General features: G+C 47.9%; 1 protein-coding gene across 3 annotated transcripts; it reads right to left on the reverse strand.

The window, feature by feature from the left end:
• Nucleotides 1-321: 321 nt before the first annotated feature.
• On the reverse strand, nt 322-20,332 carry LOC122936123 (L-threonine 3-dehydrogenase, mitochondrial-like). Of its 3 annotated transcripts, none has more exons than XM_044292143.1 (9): nt 20,260-20,332; nt 9,730-9,911; nt 8,214-8,256; nt 7,378-7,448; nt 3,852-4,001; nt 3,602-3,774; nt 3,116-3,206; nt 2,242-2,511; nt 322-1,832 (listed from the first exon to the last, which is right to left on the reverse strand). In XM_044292143.1, the coding sequence occupies exons 2-9, from the start codon at nt 9,908-9,910 to the stop codon at nt 1,687-1,689; spliced, it is 1,125 nt and encodes a 374-aa protein (XP_044148078.1). In that variant the 5' UTR covers nt 9,911; nt 20,260-20,332; the 3' UTR covers nt 322-1,686. The 3 variants fall into 3 exon arrangements, with proteins under 3 accessions (XP_044148078.1, XP_044148079.1, XP_044148080.1); XM_044292144.1 differs by lacking the exon at nt 20,260-20,332 and adding an exon at nt 11,507-11,589; XM_044292145.1 differs by lacking the exon at nt 20,260-20,332 and adding an exon at nt 10,145-11,240.
• Between the last annotated feature and the right edge of the window lie 506 nt (nt 20,333-20,838).

Consider the following 20,838-nt stretch of genomic DNA (forward strand, 5'->3'; position numbering starts at 1 on the left):
CGTTGTCCATAATGCAGACAATAATAAGATGTCCTATTTTTTTTTGCAGCAGAACGGAAATACAGAAAACGGAATGCACACAGAGTAATTATCTTTTTTTTTGCGGACCCATTGAAATGAATGGCTCCATATACGGGCCGCAAAAAAATGGAACGGACATGGAAAGAGAATACGTTTGTGTGCATGAGCCCTAACACCTAGATGCCTTCAGCTGCCAAGCGCACATGTAACAGGTCAGCCAGCGTCATAGGTACAAAACTGCTGACAGATGCGCTTAAAGTACAGTGGTCCCTCAAGATACAATGGTCGTCCTGGAACCAATTAATATTGTATGTTAAAACCATTGTAAGTTGAGTAAAATTGGTTCCAAAGCCCTAAAACGTCATCCAAGATAAGAGAAAATAAAGACTTAGGAAAAATAAGCAGATAACTAAGACGGATAAGACAAGTCCTAACATGTAACAGTCAGGAACAGCTGCTAACTAGTAACTAATCCAGCTATTTCACCAGAGAAGTGGCCTTGATTGGTTGGGTCTGAGTCTGAGATATTGTATGTTGAGTCTAGTTTCAACTTACGATGGGTCAGTAAAGACCAGACCATTGTATCTTGAGGGATCACTGTATACTGAAGTATAACTTAAAGTTAAAAAAAAAAAAAAAAAAAACTCCACAACTTTTAAAAATGTTGCATCTCCACACCAGGGAACCCCCCCCACCCGACGCATTGACAGTGGCGAAACCACATCACACGTGCAACAAATTTTATAAAAACAGGGCGCCATAAATTTAGCGCAGGTGCGCAAAGCACCTCCAGTCTAAAAATAATAGCCTCAAACTCACTTAAAATGAGACTCTATAGTTAGAAAGTTTGCTGCCCTCAGCCACCACTAGGGGGAGCTCACTGTATACAATTTTTATACATGTCAGCTTCTCAGCTCCCCCTAGTGGAGGCTACAGGCGGACAGGGTTTTATAAATTTAGCGACATGACTTTACGGGGGATTAGGAAATCTGTATAAGGAAAATAGCATTCCAGTCGCTTCTAATCTATCCACTGAGAGGTAGAAGGGCCTTCCAATAATAGCAATTAATGAAAAGTCAATGAAACACCCTACCCCCACAAAAAAACAGAACAGAACAAATGTCCAGAGGGGTCCCAAAGCTCCTAAAGGGGATTCACATTGCAGATATTGATGCCCTATCCCAGCACCATCAGTGTCTGACATGTGAATACCTCTTTAATGGAGAGCTTTGGTCATCTCCCCATTTCTGGAACCCTTTGATTCTGGGCAACTTTGGGCCTCTTGCTCCCATTGCTTCGACTGGCTTGTTTTCGGCAGACTATACCTTAAATGCCACAGATCTATGGACATGGATACAATATAACTACATATATTACAGTTTAGCACCTGGTTTCTGAAGCTCTGCAGTAAGTAACCTCCAGCCACCCAAGAGAATAAACCAAGAAGGTGACAATGACCCCCAAAACACAACTTCAAGTAATAAAACATAGATCCATATACTGGCCTCGTGGCAAGACTTACAACGATTGAGAATATTAGTTTCCCTCCACTGGTGACAGTAGATGTTGAGAGTCATGAACACATGTGTCGGCATCATATACCAGAGTGTATGACACTACAATGATAGAAGTAGCCTGGTGACTGGGTGACTCCCGAGGTTTCGATTAGCTGGCTTGGGCCTGAGCATTGAGACTTTCAGGGCTCAAGTAGCCAAGCATGGTGGTCACCAGTTCTGGTAGGTCGTATTCGTGTTTCCAGCCCCAGTCCTTGCGAGCGTTGCTATCGTCAAAGTTCATTGGCCAGCTATCAGCTGAGGAAGAAAGGAGAGATGTCAACCACCACGTTATGGAGGTTAGGTACATTGCCTTTATTTTTTGGGGTATCAACAGGGAGAGTCAACTACACCATTGCTAATCAATCACCTCTAGTGATGGCTTATTTCCCCCCAAAAAAGTCACTCATGTTGAACACCAACAGCCCAATCCTCATTCCCCTTACATCTGTAGACGAGGCAGAGTCAGGACACTCTGGTCCCAAAGAGATGGTTAGGTTTGGGCAATGTTCATCTAACATGTATGGCATGCTGCAGATAGAGGAGGAGGATCATCCTACTCAAAATCCAAGGGATAGCACAGAACACACAATGAAAAAGTCCACACTACCACTCCCATCATACCCTGGCCGCTATAATTTCACATCAGTATAGACCATGTACTTACCAATGGCTTGTCGGACCGCATCCATATTGTAAACGACCTCAAGCTCTGGCAGATGTTTCCTCACTTCTTGGGCCAGCTCTTCAGGGTTGAAGCTCATGGCGTTGATGTTGTATGTCCTCATTGTGAGGGACTCTGCAGGGGCCTCCAGCACCTCCATCGTTGCCCTCAGACAGTCGTCAATGTACATCATTGGCAGGCGGGTGTCCGGTTTCAAGTTGCAGACAAATCTGCCATTCTTGATGGCATCATGGAATATCTGGACAGCATAGTCTACACGGAGAAAACACCCACATATCATTAGACCTCATCTCCCAGCAGCCCCTGCTGGTTCAGTGTCTGTACAGAGTGTGTTTTGTTCAGAGACTTACCCTGCTTTCACACCTGAGCGTTTCCCAAACGCGCGTCAAACGCGCGTTTTTGACGCGCGTTTTTTGTAATAGTAAACGCGCGTTTGACGCGCGTTTGTGTCATTGACTGCAGTGTCCTATGGCCACAAACGCGCGTCAAAACGCCCCAAAGAAGCTCAAGTACTTGTTTGAGCGTCGGGCGTTTTACAGCGCGATCGTACGCGCTGTAAAACGCCCAGGTGAGAACCATTCCCATAGGGAAGCATTGCTTTTCATGTGTTGAGCGTTTTACAGCGCGTTTGAACGCGCTGTAAAACGCTCAGGTGTGAACTTAGGGTTAGGGTTTAGACCAGTGGAAGATTGATATTAAGCTAAGGTATGGGCTGTTCAACTAATGTACAGGTCAGCACAAGGCTGAATTCTAAAAGCAGCTCTGGATGCGAGTAGAGTAGTAAAAGTTCCACAATGAGCTAACGTGACAACATTGTACAATGAAATATGGACATTATTGCAAAACCAGGTCTTACCAGTCGTTCCTCCTCCAGGTTGGGAATCAGCAGAAATAATGCCAGGATACCTGAGACATCGGAAGTCCAGGCCGTACCGATAGTTGTAGTACTGTAGGATGAAGACAGCATAAGATGTATCCTCGTCCATGACGTTAATGTGCAACATGCTTGATCTCTTTGGCCGGGGTTCTTCCCTGGGATAACCAGTTTATGCTCCAAAAATTTCATAACTTTGAAGCAATCTGGCCAATAGTCAAACTCCGACTCCATTAGCATGGGTGGTTCTTCTCATAAGAGAAGTCTACAGATAGCTCAATGTTTGCTTTTTCTGGTTGAGTCTTCCCCCCACCATCTATAGAGAAACTCTGCATGATAACTCCCATAGAAGTGAATGGAGAGAGCAGCGCATGCGTAGCAACCTCTCCATCCCCAAAGCCCTCGAGAGGCGAGACCAGCCCCTATTGGACATTCATGGTTAATAGTTTGGAAAGCAAGAAGTCATACCTCTCCCATTAACTCCGCATGGACTTTTGAGACCCCGTAGATGGTCTTTGGTCTCTGTATACACAGGTCAGGCGTTGGGTTTCTGGGCGAGGTTGGTCCAAATGCCCCAATGGTGCTGGGCACAAACAGGCGTAGACCGTGTTCTGCAGCTATGTCCAGAATATTGTGCAGACCTGAAGACAGTAAAACTGCATTAGTCCTGTCCATATAGAAAGAACAGACCACATAATGACTACTGTACACATCGTACCGGTTATATTGACCGCCCTGGCCAAAGGAACGTTTGCTTCGCCAACGGCGCTGAGCAGGGCGCTGTAGTGTATTAACCAGGTTATCCGATTGTTCACCACTATCTCACGGAGGTTTTTATAGTCCAAGATGTCGGAGTAAATGAAAGGTCCTAAGGACGACAACAGGGAAGTTGTTACAAAAATGTACATTTCAGCTCAGTAGAACACGGTCAGGTGATAAACAGGCACCACCAGATAGTCCGACCTCATGAAACTGATATTGATACAGTAGAGTACCTTGGACTATCTGCTGTCAGGGGAAGGGAAGCACATCTATAGATCTAAACATGCCTACTAATAGTAGAAATGTCCATTAATTTCTGTGGGTGCCATGCACTGGCGTAACTATAGGGGGTCGCAGCTGCGACCGGGCCCCTAAGCCAGGGGGGCCTAGTACTTACCCCTCCTCCTGCTCGCTCTTCTCATGGCCTGCGCTGCTGTGTCCTGGCTGCCTGCAGCATCAGGACATACAGAGCGCACTCTGACCTGACGCTGCAGGAGGTCAGGTGACTGCAGCACGGATCCTGAGAAGAGAAGACAGACAGGACAGGGAGAGTGGCTGCAGGAGAGGTCTGACGGGGGGGAGGAGTCTGGAGAGGTCTGACGGGGGGGGAGGAGTCTGGAGAGGTCTGACGGGGGGGGGAGGAGTCTGGAGAGGTCTGACGGGGGGGGAGGAGTCTGGAGAGGTCTGACGGGGGGGGGGAGGAGTCTGGAGAGGTCTGACGGGGGGGGGAGGAGTCTGGAGAGGTCTGACGGGGGGGGGAGGAGTCTGGAGAGGTCTGACGGGGGGGGGAGGAGTCTGGAGAGGTCTGACGGGGGGGGGAGGGGGGGGAGTCTGGAGAGGTCTGACGGGGGGGGGGGGGGGGGGGGGGGGGGGAGTCTGGAGAGGTCTGACGGGGGGGGGAGGAGTCTGGAGAGGTCTGACGGGGGGGGAGGAGTCTGGAGAGGTCTGACGGGGGGGGAGGAGTCTGGAGAGGTCTGACGGGGGGGAGGAGTCTGGAGAGGTCTGACGGGGGGGGAGGAGTCTGGAGAGGTCTGACGGGGGGGGAGGAGTCTGGAGAGGTCTGACGGGGGGGGGGAGGAGTCTGGAGAGGTCTGACGGGGGGGGGGAGGAGTCTGGAGAGGTCTGACGGGGGGGGGGAGGAGTCTGGAGAGGTCTGACGGGGGGGGAGGAGTCTGGAGAGGTCTGACGGGGGGGAGGAGTCTGGAGAGGTCTGACGGGGGGGGAGGAGTCTGGAGAGGTCTGACGGGGGGGGAGGAGTCTGGAGAGGTCTGACGGGGGGGAGGAGTCTGGAGAGGTCTGACGGGGGGGGAGGAGTCTGGAGAGGTCTGACGGGGGGGGAGGAGTCTGGAGAGGTCTGACGGGGGGGGAGGAGTCTGGAGAGGTCTGACTGGGGGGAGGTCTGGAGAGGTCTGACTGGGGGGAGGTCTGGAGAGGTCTGACTGGGGGGAGGTCTGGAGAGGTCTGACTGGGGGGAGGTCTGGAGAGGTCTGACTGGGGGGAGGTCTGGAGAGGTCTGACTGGGGGGAGGTCTGGAGAGGTCTGACTGGGGGGAGGTCTGGAGAGGTCTGACTGGGGGGAGGTCTGGAGAGGTCTGACTGGGGGGAGGTCTGGAGAGGTCTGACTGGGGGGAGGTCTGGAGAGGTCTGACTGGGGGGAGGTCTGGAGAGGTCTGACTGGGGGAGGTCTGGAGAGGTCTGACTGGGGGGAGGTCTGGAGAGGTCTGACTGGGGGGAGGTCTGGAGAGGTCTGACTGGGGGGAGGTCTGGAGAGGTCTGACTGGGGGGAGGTCTGGAGAGGTCTGACTGGGGGGAGGTCTGGAGAGGTCTGACTGGGGGGAGGTCTGGAGAGGTCTGACTGGGGGGAGGTCTGGAGAGGTCTGACTGGGGGGAGGTCTGGAGAGGTCTGACTGGGGGGAGGTCTGGAGAGGTCTGACTGGGGGGAGGTCTGGAGAGGTCTGACTGGGGGGAGGTCTGGAGAGGTCTGACTGGGGGGAGGTCTGGAGAGGTCTGACTGGGGGGAGGTCTGGAGAGGTCTGACTGCTGACTGGGGGGGGGTCTGGAGAGGTCTGACTGCTGACTGGGGGGGAGGGGTCTGGAGAGGTCTGACTGCTGACTGGGGGGGAGGGGTCTGGAGAGGTGTGACTGCTGACTGGGGGGGGGGGTCTGGAGAGGTCTGACTGCTGACTGGGGGGGGGGGTCTGGAGAGGTCTGACTGCTGACTGGGGGGGGGGTCTGGAGAGGTCTGACTGCTGACTGGGGGGGTCTGGAGAGGTCTGACTGCTGACTGGGGGGGTCTGGAGAGGTCTGACTGCTGACTGGGGGGGGTCTGGAGAGGTCTGACTGCTGACTGGGGGGGGGGGGGGTCTGGAGAGGTCTGACTGCTGACTGGGGGGGGGGGTCTGGAGAGGTCTGACTGCTGACTGGGGGGGGTCTGGAGAGGTCTAATAGGGGGTCTGATTGGAGCTCTGATATGGGGGTCTTATCTGATGTCTGATATTGGGTCAGGATCTTACATGGAGGTCTAATGGGAGTCTGATCTGAGGTTTAAACCTGGGGTTTTATATGGGGTCTGACATAGAGGTCTAAAGGGGGTTTGGTCTGAGATGGGGGGGGGGGGGATCTCATTTAGGGTTTTATCTGTGTGGTACCAGTATTTCCAGGGGGACTGTTTCTGCAGGAAAGTATTGGGGAGCACAGCGGGCACAGTATTGGGGGTGGCAGGATGGGGTGTTGAGAAGGTGAGGAGGAGGATGGAAAAGTAGGAAAAAAGGATGTCTGTTTGTTAAACTCTGCAGAGACGAGGCACGGCTGAAAGAAGTCACCATGGCGGTCTGGTCTGACAGGAGAAGAATATTTACATCAGAGAGGAGAAGTCACTGGATGTAAGTGGTACATATGACCCTGTATGTAATGTTTTCCAAGTATGTCTTTAAAGGGGTTGTCCGCTTTTTATTTGTACGAGCGCTGCCTTCTCTGCTCTGTTTAGCGGCTCATCACTGCAGATGCTACGGCGAGCAGGTGAACAGAGCAGAGAAAGCAGCTGCCGATCTGATATTGATGACCTATCCTAAGGATAGGTCATCAGTAGTAAAAAGAGGACACCCCTTTAACAGCAGGACTCGAGGGAAGGGGTTAGGTTGAGAATTTGGCACGGGGGGGCCTTTCAATATTAGCCTCGGAGTGGAAAAGCTAGGTGCACCAATGCAGAGTGAAATCTTGAGCCTTTAGCTATGCCCCTGGTGCCATGTAATGCATTATTTCCCCTGTGGTGGCGCTGCAGGGAAACTGAGCACTTGCTGCCAGTCTTTCCTGCAGATCACAGCCGATCATTGGGGATCCCAGCAAAAGAACATTCTGCAGCCATTTTTTGGGGACCCTCCTACTAAAAGGGGTTAATCCAAAGCCGACTACCATGATCCATGTGTGACACACTTGGCTTTGTAGTGCATCTCTCTATTGTATCTTTACACAACTGACACTTACCGCTATAAAACACATTGTCCGGAGGTTTTCGGATGTCAGAGAGGATCACATTATTGTTGCCGAAACGTTTCCTGTAACCAAAGAACGACAATGTCAGACACTGACTAATGTGACCTGTTGTACAAAACAAGAAAAACATGGCTGCTCCCCCCCCCCCCCCCCCGCCATACAGCACCACACCTGTCTATAGGTCGTGTTTGGCATTGCAGTTGAGTCCCATTCCCTTTAATGAAGCTGAGCTGCAGTACCAGACACAACCTATAGACAGGTGTGGCACTGTTCCAGAGACAAGACCATATTACAATGTGAGCGACACAAGGGAATAAGGGTCTCTGCCATAGGAAAGAGGGAAAATATTGAGGTGCCCAATACCACCAGCGCCTGTGAAGCTTATATTGGGAACATATACAGTACTACTAACATCTATTCTGTTCAGCTTTGTATATTTATTAGGCGGTTGTTGTCGGTGTCCCAACATGGGCAGGCATCCCACCAACCGTCAAAAAGAGGTCCAATCCTTCCCATTTTATATCTAATTAGCTCTCCTCCAGAAATAAGACAATGCCGACCCATTAACGAGCCGTGAAACATGAGGGTTTTCTTCCTTCAAGACTCCCTATACCAGCTGGATCTCCTCAAGGAGAACAGTAGCCCTTGAGAGACATGACAGAAGGTAATAAAATGGACCTCTTCGGATAACGGGGATCCCTTAAGAATTCTTCCCACCAGATCAGACTATAATCGTGCCTTGCAAAGACTAGTCTCAGAAAGCCAAGTAGAATCTAAGAACATGGCACGATAACCACCATATAACACAGGGCAGTAGCAGGTCGTACCTCAATAGCTTTGCAAGTCCAACTCCCAGTTGACCTAATCCTCCTGTAAAGTAAACCACAAACATTAAATACGTGCACCCATAGCTATAACCTACAAGGTCATGACTGGAGACATTCTCCGGTTACATTCTTTGGATTCCAAGGAGATCTAAACAATGCATTGAGTGTAACAAAAGGTGCGGTTGTTAAAGGGGTTATCCAACATCACAAAGAGCATGTGCCACAATGCTAGGGAGACTTGTCCCCGCCTGCCATTGGCACCTCCATGACACCGGATGTTTTCATCCATGTACAAGGAGAAAAAGCAGTGGCGGTGCGGGGACCAGAAGCGCTGCGGGGAGTGGGGTAAGTATATTCCTTTTGAGGGGCCCGGCACATGGGGGGGGGGGGGGCTGTTTATGATATTTGATAACCCCTTTAAGTAAACATAAGTCGGGGTGGAAGGATGAGAAGTTGTCTTGAATGCTCTTAGGTCGGAATCACTAGGTCACACTAAGAAACTGAACCTCTGAGTGGGTCGGGAAATTACTGTTTGTAGTCAAGCAACGGGGTATTTATAATGTGTAGTGCCCAACTTAATGCCCATGGGACTGACCAATAAGTGGCAGAAAAAATAAAATAGTGAAGAGCATTGCTTGGAGGATCAGGAGAAAGAAATCCTACCATCTAAAGGAAGGGGCAGTCATACAGGTAAGGAAGAGCTAAAGGAAAAAGATCAGTCAGAGTGAAAGGCAGGAAAGACAATGAAGAAGGGCACAATGCAGGGGAGACGCCGGAAAGGAAATGGCAAAGAAGATATGGAAAGGGAAAGGCAAGAGAGAGAGATAGAGTCAAGAAGGTGCGCAACAAAGGAGATTACAGGTCGAGAGAAAAAGGCGAAGAGGAAGACAAAGTGCAAGGGAAGGGCAGGAAAGACAGTGAAGAAGGGCACAATGCAGGGGAGACACTGGAAAGGAAATGGCATCGAAGAGATGGAAAGGAAAGGCAGGAGAGACAGTCAAATAGGCAGAATACAGAGAACATGAAGGGGCCATAATGTAGGGGGGGGGGGGGAGCCAAATAATAAAATATGCAAAAAGCAGGAACACAACAAGGATAGTATAATGCAGGGAAGACACTGGGAAGGAAACCGTAAAGAGATGTAAGGGAAAAGAAGAAAAGACTGTCGAATAGGCAAAATACAGAGAACATAAAAAGGTCGTAATGTAGAGGAAAGAATAAACTGCAATGAAAAGGACAATATGCAAGGGGAGGCAGGGACATAATGAAGAAGGCACAATGCAGGGGAGACACTGGTAAGGAAATGGGGGAACGTAATGAAGGGAGAGTAAAATAGGCACAATACAGGAGAGAATATAAAGAGGTCATAATGCAGGAGGAAGGAAAAAGCAAGAGGACAAAATGTGAGAGAAATGCAGGAGACAAAAGGGCTGGACAGGAGAAGTCAGGAGGGCCCGGTGAAGAGGCAATACAAAGTGGTCACAGGGGGGGCAGGAGGAAGCTCAGCGTGTCTCACCAGTGATCAGCACCCGAGGGTGGTCAGTCTCCGAGAAGGACACAGAGTGGAAGCTGGCATCTGACGTCACCTGGCGGGGTGAAAAGCCAATGAAACGAACAGAGGTGACAGTCTGACATCCGCAGACAGGGCTCTGCAGCACCTGCTTGATCGTCCTCGTTAACGTCCGTACAACAGGCATTCTGAAATAGAGAAGAGGGACAGGCAAGGGTCACGCACACGGGGACATTTTTTCAGTGTTGCATGTTCACTTAAATAGTGACATGTTCATCCTTGGTGCAGATTCTGCAGCGATACCACATCCAAACTTCCCATTGAAATGGGCAAGATCAAAAACCACATGGAATTTTGAAGCAGATTCAGCAGTTTTTTCAACACAGAAAAAAAAAAAACTAAAAACTCTGTGTGAACATACCCTTACATTAGGAGTGGATTTAGCAAATTTTGATAACTCTGCCAAGGAAGTCATGAGCATAATGTCCTCGAGTCCTAGGGATGGAATCCATCTGATTATTTTCGGTTTGTTGGTCACGTTAGGTTTGCAGAGCGAGGGGGTCTACGGCATGTGTGTGGAAGGCAGGCAGCTGAAGGGTTAACGCGTGGGTTAGGAAGCCCCCCCTTTTTGCTTTCAAGTTGCTAGCGTGGCAAGAGAAAGGCAGTATGCAGGAGCTCACGTAATCCTGAATGTGCCCAACTATACCATAGACTGGGTCATTCCAGGTGGCCGCATGGTCTACAAGATGAGCTGGAGACCACCACCATCCTATTATGAAACAAAATCAAACGTTCTGCAAGTCAGCGATCCAATCCCTCACCATCTGTGCTTGCCCAGAGTGAATAGGAACTGTCTTGCGTCCCCCGAAAAAAAAAAACTTTACAAAAGGACAGCAAGGGAAAGATCTTGAGAATCGTAAGAAATTGAAACAGAAAGTCTATGAGAAAGTTGCAGAGATTTTCATGGTAATTGGATTTGAGCAAGACTGGAAACCCCTTTGAGGAAGACGACCCAATATATTATAAGCTCTTCCTCCTTCTAATAACCAGTATATAAATTCTAGGAGTGACCAGGACGATGGAGAATGGTATGTCCTTGGCGGCTAGTAAAACAGGAATGGTGACCTCCATTCTCTTTATAGATGGTTTCACCATCTCCTTCCCATTACACCCAATGGTCCTCCGAGCTGAAACCAGTCCATCATCTTCTCAGGTCTATCCATTAAGAGGTCGGAGCTTCTCCTTATGCCAAAGCCAACAAAGACCTCACATTAGGAAGGGTCCATTATATACTATTAATCATCCATGCGACGGCAATTTCTCTACAGAGGAGCAGTGTTAAAGGGCAACTCCACCTGCCCAGGGTCGACGAGACCAGCACATGCCGCAGTCAACCAATGCACGCCACCAGGAACGGGACCATAAAAATGTGTACATGTCAAGTAACCCTTAACAGATGTTGCAGAGCTGAGTAGGTTTTGCACAATTCTGCAGTTTTACATAGGACTGACATTAAATCTTTAACCCCCCCCACTAGAAGTTTTTTAGGTGTGAACAGAGACTGCAAAAAGACCCCCATATCTCGGCTACTGTGAGAGTAGATGATGATGGTTACCCTCAGTCGCCTCTGAGGTTCTGTGGACAGACTCGGCTCTGCTACATCTGCGCCAGGAGGAATGCACGCACAGAAATAATTAAAGGGACAGTCTACGCTAGGCATAAAACTACACCGCACAGTCCTGCAAGAAAGAAAGAACGGCTGCAGCATCTGCTCTCGCCTTACCTCACTTGCTCTACGTTTGCTCCTTAACAAGATCAGAACCCGTCTGCCTTTTTATAGGACACATCCTCTAAATGCCACCAATCAGGAGCAGAGCGGGGGTAGGAGTTGTCCCCTACGTCACAGGGTGGAGAGGTGTGAGGCAGAACATGACCAGCGCGCGCACACACACACACACACACGTCTCAGCTGCTCCAGGAATCTGCAGAGAGGCTTGCGACACTCTTCCCCGAACCAGCAGGTGCTCCGCACAAACCGCATCATTGCAGGGGGAGGTTCGCCCCCCCATCTTACACAACCTTTGCCTTTTCTACGAAATATCTGTTCCTGGGAAAGTTGGGTGACCACTAATATAGCCGCCCCCGCCAGAACATGTATAACTAGGCTGTCTGCACTTTTAGATGCATGTGACAACAGCTGAAGGACTCCCCTTCCCAAGTTCCTTTACTCTACCAATGTATTGACTCATGAGCAGCCATTTGTAAAATTTCTGCTTGCTGTCAGTGAATAGATACATCCAGAGGCAGAAAAACCAACCCCACACTGATCACGTCCACGCGCGCCATAATCTACCCAAGAACAGTGAGTTGATCGTGGTTTATTCGTTTTGTACCCGCATTAAGACTATCATCATTTATTTTATTTTTTTTAGGTCCATCGCTATTTTAGAAGCTCCATTCCCTGATGAAGAACGCCAAATCCCCTGCATAGATATGAAAACAAATCAAGTGACAATTCTGGCTGCCTGCAGGCACCACTAGGGGGAGTTTACCGCATACTGGTTATACATAGGACTAAACAATAAGTCAGTATGCGGCAAAGCTCCCCCTAGTGGTGACTATAATAATAAAAAGTTCAGATTACCTGCAGTCACCACTAGGGGGAGCTTTGCCGCATACTGACTTATTGTTTAGTTCTATGTATAACCAGTATGCGGCAAGCTCCCCCTAGTGGTGACTGCAGGTAATCAGAACTTTTTATTATTATATAGTTATGTAGGGCATTTGGAGCCCTGTATCAGAGCTCCAAACAATATACAGAAATATTAGGAGACTAAATCACCCCAGAGATGTTAAGTTTTTTAAAAATTTAGTAAGTACCATCATAATCCCAGAGAGGATAGATAATCAACCCCCGGACATAGCAGCAGAGGTCCCTCCGAGGCTAATCTTCCTTTTTGCTCCTGCCTACACCGCCACTGATTCATACAGCCTCACACCCTATGAGGTCACACACATATACAAGCGTTATATACCGGCAGCTACACCCATGCAATCTGCACATTGTTTACTGCTGGGAAGAGAAAAAAAAAAAAAAAGTCCCATCAGCAAAATTTAGATTTTTATTATATTTTATTATAGCGCTAAGTTTTTTTTATGTCAGTGTGTATGTCAGTGTACAGGCAGTGGCTCTGCAGCTACTATGGAACTACAAGTCCCTGCACGCTGTGACAAGAAGCCACAGATCCCCCGACGAGTCGCCTAAAGCTGGACACTCAGATTAGATACAGATCAGCCGAGCCTGACGATTTTTGAAAGACCTGAATTTTATCTCACCCTCCGTCAGTGTATACCGCCCACACCCACCCAACGCCAACCTACCCAATCCCAAATGATCACAGGAAGCTTTATCTACATATCCAGGCAGCAAACCACTAGTCACCGCCTGGTGACTGGCTCATGGATTTTCATCTATTCAGCAGAAGGCACAGCAGACCGATGACATCACAAGAGCAGTCATGATGTCACTTAGGCTACTTTCACACCAGCGTTTTTGCTGGATCCGGCAAAAACGCTTCCGTTACTGATAATACAACCGTCTGCATCCGTTATGAACGGATCCGGTTGTATTATCTTTAACATTGCCAGGGCGGATCCGTCATGAACTCCATTGAAAGTCAATGGGGACGGATCCGTTTTCTATTGTGTCAGATGGTGTCCAGCACTGCCCTGTTACTCTTTAACCCCAGCGAGCGCTCCGTACTGTATTAGAATGTATTGGCTCCTAGGAGCCAAAGTTATTACTTTGCGGGACTTCGGGTAATAACTTCAGAAATTAATTTCTAAACCTTTTACCGAACTCTATTTTGGTTCCAAGTGGTCCCTTGTTTTTGCTCCCGAATTATTTCTACTCCGCTCCTTACCAGGCTTATTTTTCCCGTCAGTTTCGAGGATGGGAACTTGCGCAATTTTTATTTTTTTTACATTGAAAAGGGTAGAGTTGCGGCCTTTTTACGGCAGCTCGCGCCATTGTTTTCCTGCGCAAGCCAATGAGACAAGTCTTAGTGAATTTGAACCTGTCTTACACAAAAACAACCACTAGAGGTCAGACTGAAACCAAAAGAGAAAAAACTGATTACCCGGTATATTAAAAGGCATAATAAATGAGAGGCAAATTAAACACCGGCGTTGTCAATACGCCCATTTTTTTTTTTATTGCAGTCTGTCTTACCCATGACCGATTCCCTAAAATAAAAAGGGGTTTTCCCCCAAGATCAAAGACAGCGCCACCCCTGTCTACAGGCTGTCAGTGGTATTGCAGCCTAGCTGCCATGCTGGTCCCACATCCAGAACTGTTTGCAGATATAAAAGGTGGTATCGCTGGAACTGTACCAACCTGGAGACAGAAGGTAGCTGGTCAGTTTAACGGCGTAGGGAACGCAGTAAAAACAAAACCCATAAAACGGTGTCAGAATTGCATTTTTTTTCCAATTCCATCCCCATTTGGAATTTTTTTCAGCTTCCCACTACATCGTATGCAATATTAAATGGTGCCATTAGAAAGTACAACTTGTCCTGCGAAAAATAAGCTCCGCTACGACTATGTGAACAGTAAAAAAACAAATAAAAGTAAAAAAAAAAAAAATGAAATGCAAAAACGTAAAGTGGCCTGGTCCTGAAAGAGTTAAATACTCTGGCACCACATGGATTGAATATAGAGACTTTTAATTAAAGGGCTTTCTCAAATATCATTAGTTTCAAGTGGTTGAAGGGGTCTTCTAGGCCACAGATGTTGATGGCCTATCATCAGGATGGGTTCTCCGCGCACCCGCCGATCAGCCGTTTTTGTGACAGAAGGCTCCATCCTCTGTGCAGTTTCCAGCGCCACCATCCTGAACCCTGCGCTCCCGTTCACTTGACTAGAAGCTGAGCTGCAGTACCCGGGATGACCACTACACAGTGTGTGGCGCTGTTTGCTGTATAGATTCTCACCCCGTGGCAGCCCAAATCAGCTGATCGGCGAGGGGTCCTGGGTGTCATCCGGAGGATAGGCCATCTCTCTCTGGAGCCCGGAGAACCCCTTTAAGTAGGAAAACACCACAGAGATAATAAAACGTTAGCAGGATCATTTTTCTCGATTTTGTAGTCAGGGGGTTTCTAGAAGGGGAATTTTACTGCGTTAGGTAACCAGTAAACAACAGATTTGGTTAGGCGTGGGTTAATCGGCCTCATGTTTAGCTAGCCTGCTTGCTGATGGTTTCCACTAAAACCGAAACATCAATAAAGATATGGCAACGCTGCCGACATGTACAATCCTGACCAGATTAACCATCCAGATGCTGGATCGGACTACACAGGGACAGTCAGCTATCACCCAACCCCCCCCAACCCCCGCGGCCACGTACAGGTGGGGATTATACGCAGCAGTCAGTGCGGTCATACAGGATAAGCCTGCAGCCGCCATAAACCGGTGACAAGAATTTAACAAGATAAGACTGATTCCAACCAGCCGAGACCTTCAGTATGTCACACTCCATTACATGAATATATGCGCAGATGTAGCAGAGCCGAGTAGTTCATCGAGAAGGTTCTTTTAGGAAAACAGCACAGATCAGACGTTGCGACATCCTGATACATTGTTTTACATGACAAACTCTGCTCTGCTAGATCTCCATAGGCGATAAGCGTCCGATTGGCGGGGGTCTTACTGTCCGGGAAAATGGGGGGGGGGTCCTGTTTCTCATTACATAAATGGAGCGGTGGTCGGGATCGGAAGCCCACGGAAACACTCAGAAAGGCTTCTGTGGGCTTTCGGGTCAGTTCCTCGCAACACAAAAGATAAGACATGTCCTATCCTTTGCCGCATCTTGCGGATCGTGGGACAATGCAAGTCAATGGGTCTGCAACACGAAGCCCTTTGAAAGCTATCCGCTTGCCGTCAATGAATGAGATCATCAAATGACCCCCACCGATCTGATACTGATAACCACAAACCTGAGGAAGGGCTCTCAATATCTGTAGCCCGGAGAACCCCTTTAAGACCTGTTCAGACCTAATACAATCTCACAGCTGAGGGTTTGCTACTAGAGATGAGCGATTCGTTTACTGGTAAAAGCAGAATTGCGTTATGGATTCCGTTACCCCGGACCATAACGCAATTCTATGACGGAATGCCTTTAGAGGCATTCCGTTATTCATTCCGTCATAATAGAAGTCTATGGGCTGCAAAACGGATCTGCCCCGTTTCCGTTATGCAGGGGAGGACTCCTCTAAAGGCATTCCGTCATAGAATTGCGTTATGGTCCGTGGTAACGGAATCCATAACGCAATTCTGCTTTTACCAGTAAACAAATCGCAAACGAATTTCAAAATATGAAATCCGCTCATCTCTATTTGCTACATTTGTATCCAGACATTCCTAAGTGAGGAATAAAAAAATAGAATAATAATTTTCCACACAAATCAATCAGCGACATTATCAATGTTCTTCTTTTTACAACTTTAATCCCTACCCCAGTACTTCCTCCCCTCTCCTCGCGATGCGTCTCCTATCCCTTATGTGAAGGTGGGGAAACTTAAGACTTCTAAATCCCCCATACCTCATTCCATTTCTCCTCAATATTTCTTAGTTTCTTTAGGATATCTTCACATTTCTGGATCTTATTGATCCACACTAGGGATATCTCGTGAGAACCAGACTCGTGTAATTAAAAGTCTCGCCAAGAACATTTTAAGGCCTCCTGTGCGGGGCGCTCACCTTCGTGTGCAGGAGGCCTAATCAAGAGAATCTTTTTATACTTCTAACGTTTGATCTGGGAGAGATCCCCCAGTATCCAGCTTTCCGCCGTGTATGGAATCACTACTTTCAGTTTTTTGGGTAATAAATTTAGCTATTGACTCCCAATATTCTGTACACAAAACATATGTAAATAATCAGCCCCAGGCGAATCGCACCGCGGACAGACGTATTTCTCAACCCACATTTATTACGCCGTAGCGGGGCGACATCTACTCTGTGTATAATATTAAATTGAACCAAAACATTATTAAAATTGTGTGACAAAAACCTTAAATTAGACGTTCTATTTCCCCAATCATCTGATTGGCTCATTGAACAATCAGATCCCCGAGCCCTTTGTCCAGGGGAACTTGAATTATTAAATCGTGCTTCAAGGAGCAATTTATAAAGTTGAGAGATCTTCGGCTGGGTTCACACGGGCGAGATTGCCGCACGGGTGCGATGCGGGAGGTGAACGCATTGCACCCGCACTGAATCCGGACCCATTCATTTCTATGGGGCTGTGCACATGAGCGGTGATTTTCACGCATCACTTGTGCGTTGCGTGAACAATCGCAGCATGCTCTATATTGTGCGATTTTCACGCGACGCAGGCCCCATAGAAGTGAATGGGGCTGCGTGAAAATCGCAAGCAAGTGCAGTTGCGGTGCCATTTTTTTACGCATGGTTGCTAGGATAAAAGTCTATTCACTGTGTTATTTTCCCTTATAACATAGCATTATTTAATACAGAATGCATAGTAGAAGGTCAATTGAGGGTTAATAAAATAAATAGAAATTACTCACTCACCTCCTCCAATTGATGGCGTAGCTGCCGGTCTCCTGTTCTTTCTTCAGGACCTGTGGTGACATCACTGTGCTCATCACATGATCCATCACCATGGTGATGGACCATGTGATGAGCGTCACCACAGGTCCTTTGACAGGTCCTGAAGAAAGAACAGGAGACCGGTGTAACGTTACATTACCCTACTTCGTGAGATTTCCCTACCTCGTAACTTCCGGTCGCACCGGAAATGACGTGAGGAGGCGTGCCGGGGTTGTGCCGATCTGCGCATGCGCAAAACATCGGTTTAGGGAAATCTCACAGCGGAGTTCAGCTGGACACTGGGACACTGCGCGCATGCGCCGGAGAGCCTCACCAGCCTTAGGGTAGGGAAAAATTACGGCCCAGTGCACAAGCGCAGCTAACTACAGAACATCCATCCGATCTCCGCGCCTGCGCAGTGTGGGGGTAGGGAGATCTGATGGCCATTTTTTCTGTTAAATATATATAAGGTCGTGTGCATGTAGCCTTAAAATCAGAAAGGTTTAGCCCTCCCTGTTCCATCGGCTTATAAAGGTATTCCAGTTTAAGGCTACATGCACACGACCGTATGTGTTTTGCGGTCCGCAAATTGTGGATCCATAAGCCATCCGTTTATTTTTGCGGATCCATTGTAACAATGCCTAAAACAGACAAGAATAGGACATTTTTTTGCGGGGCTAAAGAACGGACATACTAATGCGGACAGCACACGGTGTGCTGTCCGCATTTTTTGTGGACCCATTGAAATGAATAGGTCTGCATCCTATCCGCAAAAAACAAACGGAACGGACACGGAAACAGAATACGTTTGTGTGCATGTAGCCTTAGATGTACAAAATCTTAAACTTTGGGGGATATCAGCAGACCCAAATATTCAAATGAGTCAGAAATCTTAAGCGGATCCGCAATACAGGGGCGCCATTCCGTGGGCATTCCGCATCACGGATGCGGACCCATTCACCTCAATGGGTCCGCAAATCCAGAGATGCGGAATGGAAACACGGAACGGAACACTACAGAAGCACTACAGAGTGCTTCCGTGGGGTTTCGTCCCGTACTTCCGTTCCGCAAAAAAATAGAACATGTCCTATCTTTTTGCGGAACGGGCGGTTCTCGGACCCATTAAAGTGAATGGGTCCGCGATGCGCTGCGGCTGCCCCGCGGTCAGCGTTCATGCATTGCGGCCCGCAATTGACGGGCCGCAGCATGACCACGGGGCGCACTCATTAGGCCTTAGAGGATTCCTAAGTGAGCTTTAGGGCTCGTTCACACAAACGTTTTTTGAGTTCCGTATACGGTCCCATTTATTTCAATGGTTCCGCAAAAAAAATGTATGTACTCCGTATGCATTCCGTTTCCGTATTTCCGTTCGAAGACAGAACATGTCCTATTATTGCCTGCAAATCACGTTCCGTGGCTCCATTCAAGTCAACGGGTCCCCCCCCCAAAAAAAACTGAACACACCTATCCGTATATCTTCCGTATCCATTCCGTTTTTGCAGAACCGTCTATTGAAAATGTTATGCCCAGCCCAATTATTTCTATGTAATTACTGTATACGCCATACGGAAAAACAGAACGGAACCACTACTGAAACAAAAAACCGGATCCGTTAAAAAACGGCCTGCAAAATACTGAAAAAGCCATACGGTCGTGTGACCGAGCCCGTAGTCTGGACTAAGACATTGTAGTAAGAGGCTACAGCTACTGCTGAGAAGTCCGGCTACAGGAGAAGCAGTTGTATCCGGTCTTACAGGTTTTCAGTCTCTAGATAAAATAAAGAATGCTTTCATTCGCTGACAGCAAGCAGAGATCCCATCACTTTACAAGAACGGAACCACAAGCTATATCAGCAGGCTGCAGAAGATTACTCAGAATAATACAAGGTGGACAGAAGATCTGTGTAGAAACACTGACAGAAGCGTACGCCGCCTGCGCAGATGTAGCAGAGCTGAACAATTATGCTGCAGTTATCTCACAGGTTCATCACCACATTTTCCAGATTCTTGGAGGGTCCTCCGCTCAGTTTTCTGATCCGTTCTGGTTTAATCAGACTTTCTGGATTATGGGATTCCCAATAATAATAATAATAATAATAATAATAATAATAATAATAATAATAATAATAAAAAATTTTTTTTTGCATTATTATATTTTTATTTTGTAATAAAATGCAAACAAAAAATATAAATATTAAATAAAATAATGTAAAATAAATAAAATGATATAATAAAATGTAAAATAAAATAATAATAATAATAATAATAATAATAATAATAATAATAATAAATATTTCAAAGTCAGGGTATAAGTGGTGAGAGACAAGAGGCCGCAGTCCTGGAGGTCCAGCAGGTCACAGGTCTGACAGAGCCGGGCGTCCGTCCGCGTCCCACCGAGTTCAGTCACATGACCCGATCCCAGCACCATAGAACCAATGGAAAAGTCACCCCTTTCATTGATCGCTATGATGTCGGATCAGCTGCAGCACAATGTAACCCCAGGGACGGTGACCGCTATTATTGCGCCATTTTTTTCTGCCCTGAAGTACACCGGTCACATGACGTGGGAGGGCATCACCGGATGAGCCCCATCTGGGCAGACATGGCAAGTGTCACTGACTGGGCGACAGTAATGCAAGAATTGCGCAAGTTTTTTTGTAAGATCTATAGGAAAGGAGCTTCCAAAAAATTAAAAAAAAAATTGCATTAAGTCACATGACCACTATGTAGGTGCCCAGAGGAACTGTCTGAACACCACTTCAATGCATCCCTATGGAGCACTACTACCATCATCATCAATCATCAATCATCATGCCACAATGTCATCATGTAACTACCCCCTCCCCACATCTCAATCCCTGCTCCTCAGTCTGAGAGCATGCTGGTTCTTGTAGTGCCTCACCAGGCAGCAGCAGCACCCCGGCGCCTTACCTCCTGTGCTCAGGAATGATCCGGTACACAACAGGTTAATTACCCACCCGGCAGTCAGCAGCAGGTATTACATCACCCGCCAGCGCAGCGCATATATATCACCGGCAAACCACGTGCGCCTCAGCCCAGCCGCAAACGGCGCTTCCGATTGGCTGCGCGGCGGGAGGCGTGGTCTTCCCTTGTATCCTGGAGACAATGGAACGCCGCGGCGAACACGCCCACCCATGTGACGTCTAAAATGGTACGAGGCGTGTGAGGGAGCGTCAAGGGTGTGTCGAGATGGACCAATTAGAGGAGGCGGGGCGGGGCCTGGCCAGTTTGTGCGCGACGGTTTTAACTCCTTACATTCTCCGCAGTGTCTGTCGCACCATGAAACGCGAAAAATAACGCTTAAAAAAAAAACCGCATGAGTTCTATTTAAGCCTTTGGCTTTGGCACTATTTTTTTACTGTTCACATCACAATAAATTAAAACCAAAATTGAGTCAATTCAGACTATGAGGATTTTCAGTGCCTATAGGAAACTATGGGCTAGGTCTGGACATAGCTTGCTACCAGTTGGGTTCAAAGTCTGACATTC

Source organism: Bufo gargarizans, chromosome 4, assembly GCF_014858855.1.
Source record: "Bufo gargarizans isolate SCDJY-AF-19 chromosome 4, ASM1485885v1, whole genome shotgun sequence".
NCBI classification, from domain to species: domain Eukaryota; kingdom Metazoa; phylum Chordata; class Amphibia; order Anura; family Bufonidae; genus Bufo; species Bufo gargarizans.

Coding starts and splice junctions, on each gene's coding strand:
- LOC122936123 (XM_044292143.1), bottom strand. CDS start 9,910: ATGCCTGTTGTACGGACGTTAACGAGGACGATCAAGCAGGTGCTGCAG. Junction 8,257..9,729: donor CCCTCGGGTGCTGATCACTG/GTGAGACACGCT, acceptor TTTACTTTACAG/GAGGATTAGGTCAACTGGGA. Junction 3,207..3,601: donor ATGCGGAGTTAATGGGAGAG/GTATGACTTCTT, acceptor TTCATCCTACAG/TACTACAACTATCGGTACGG.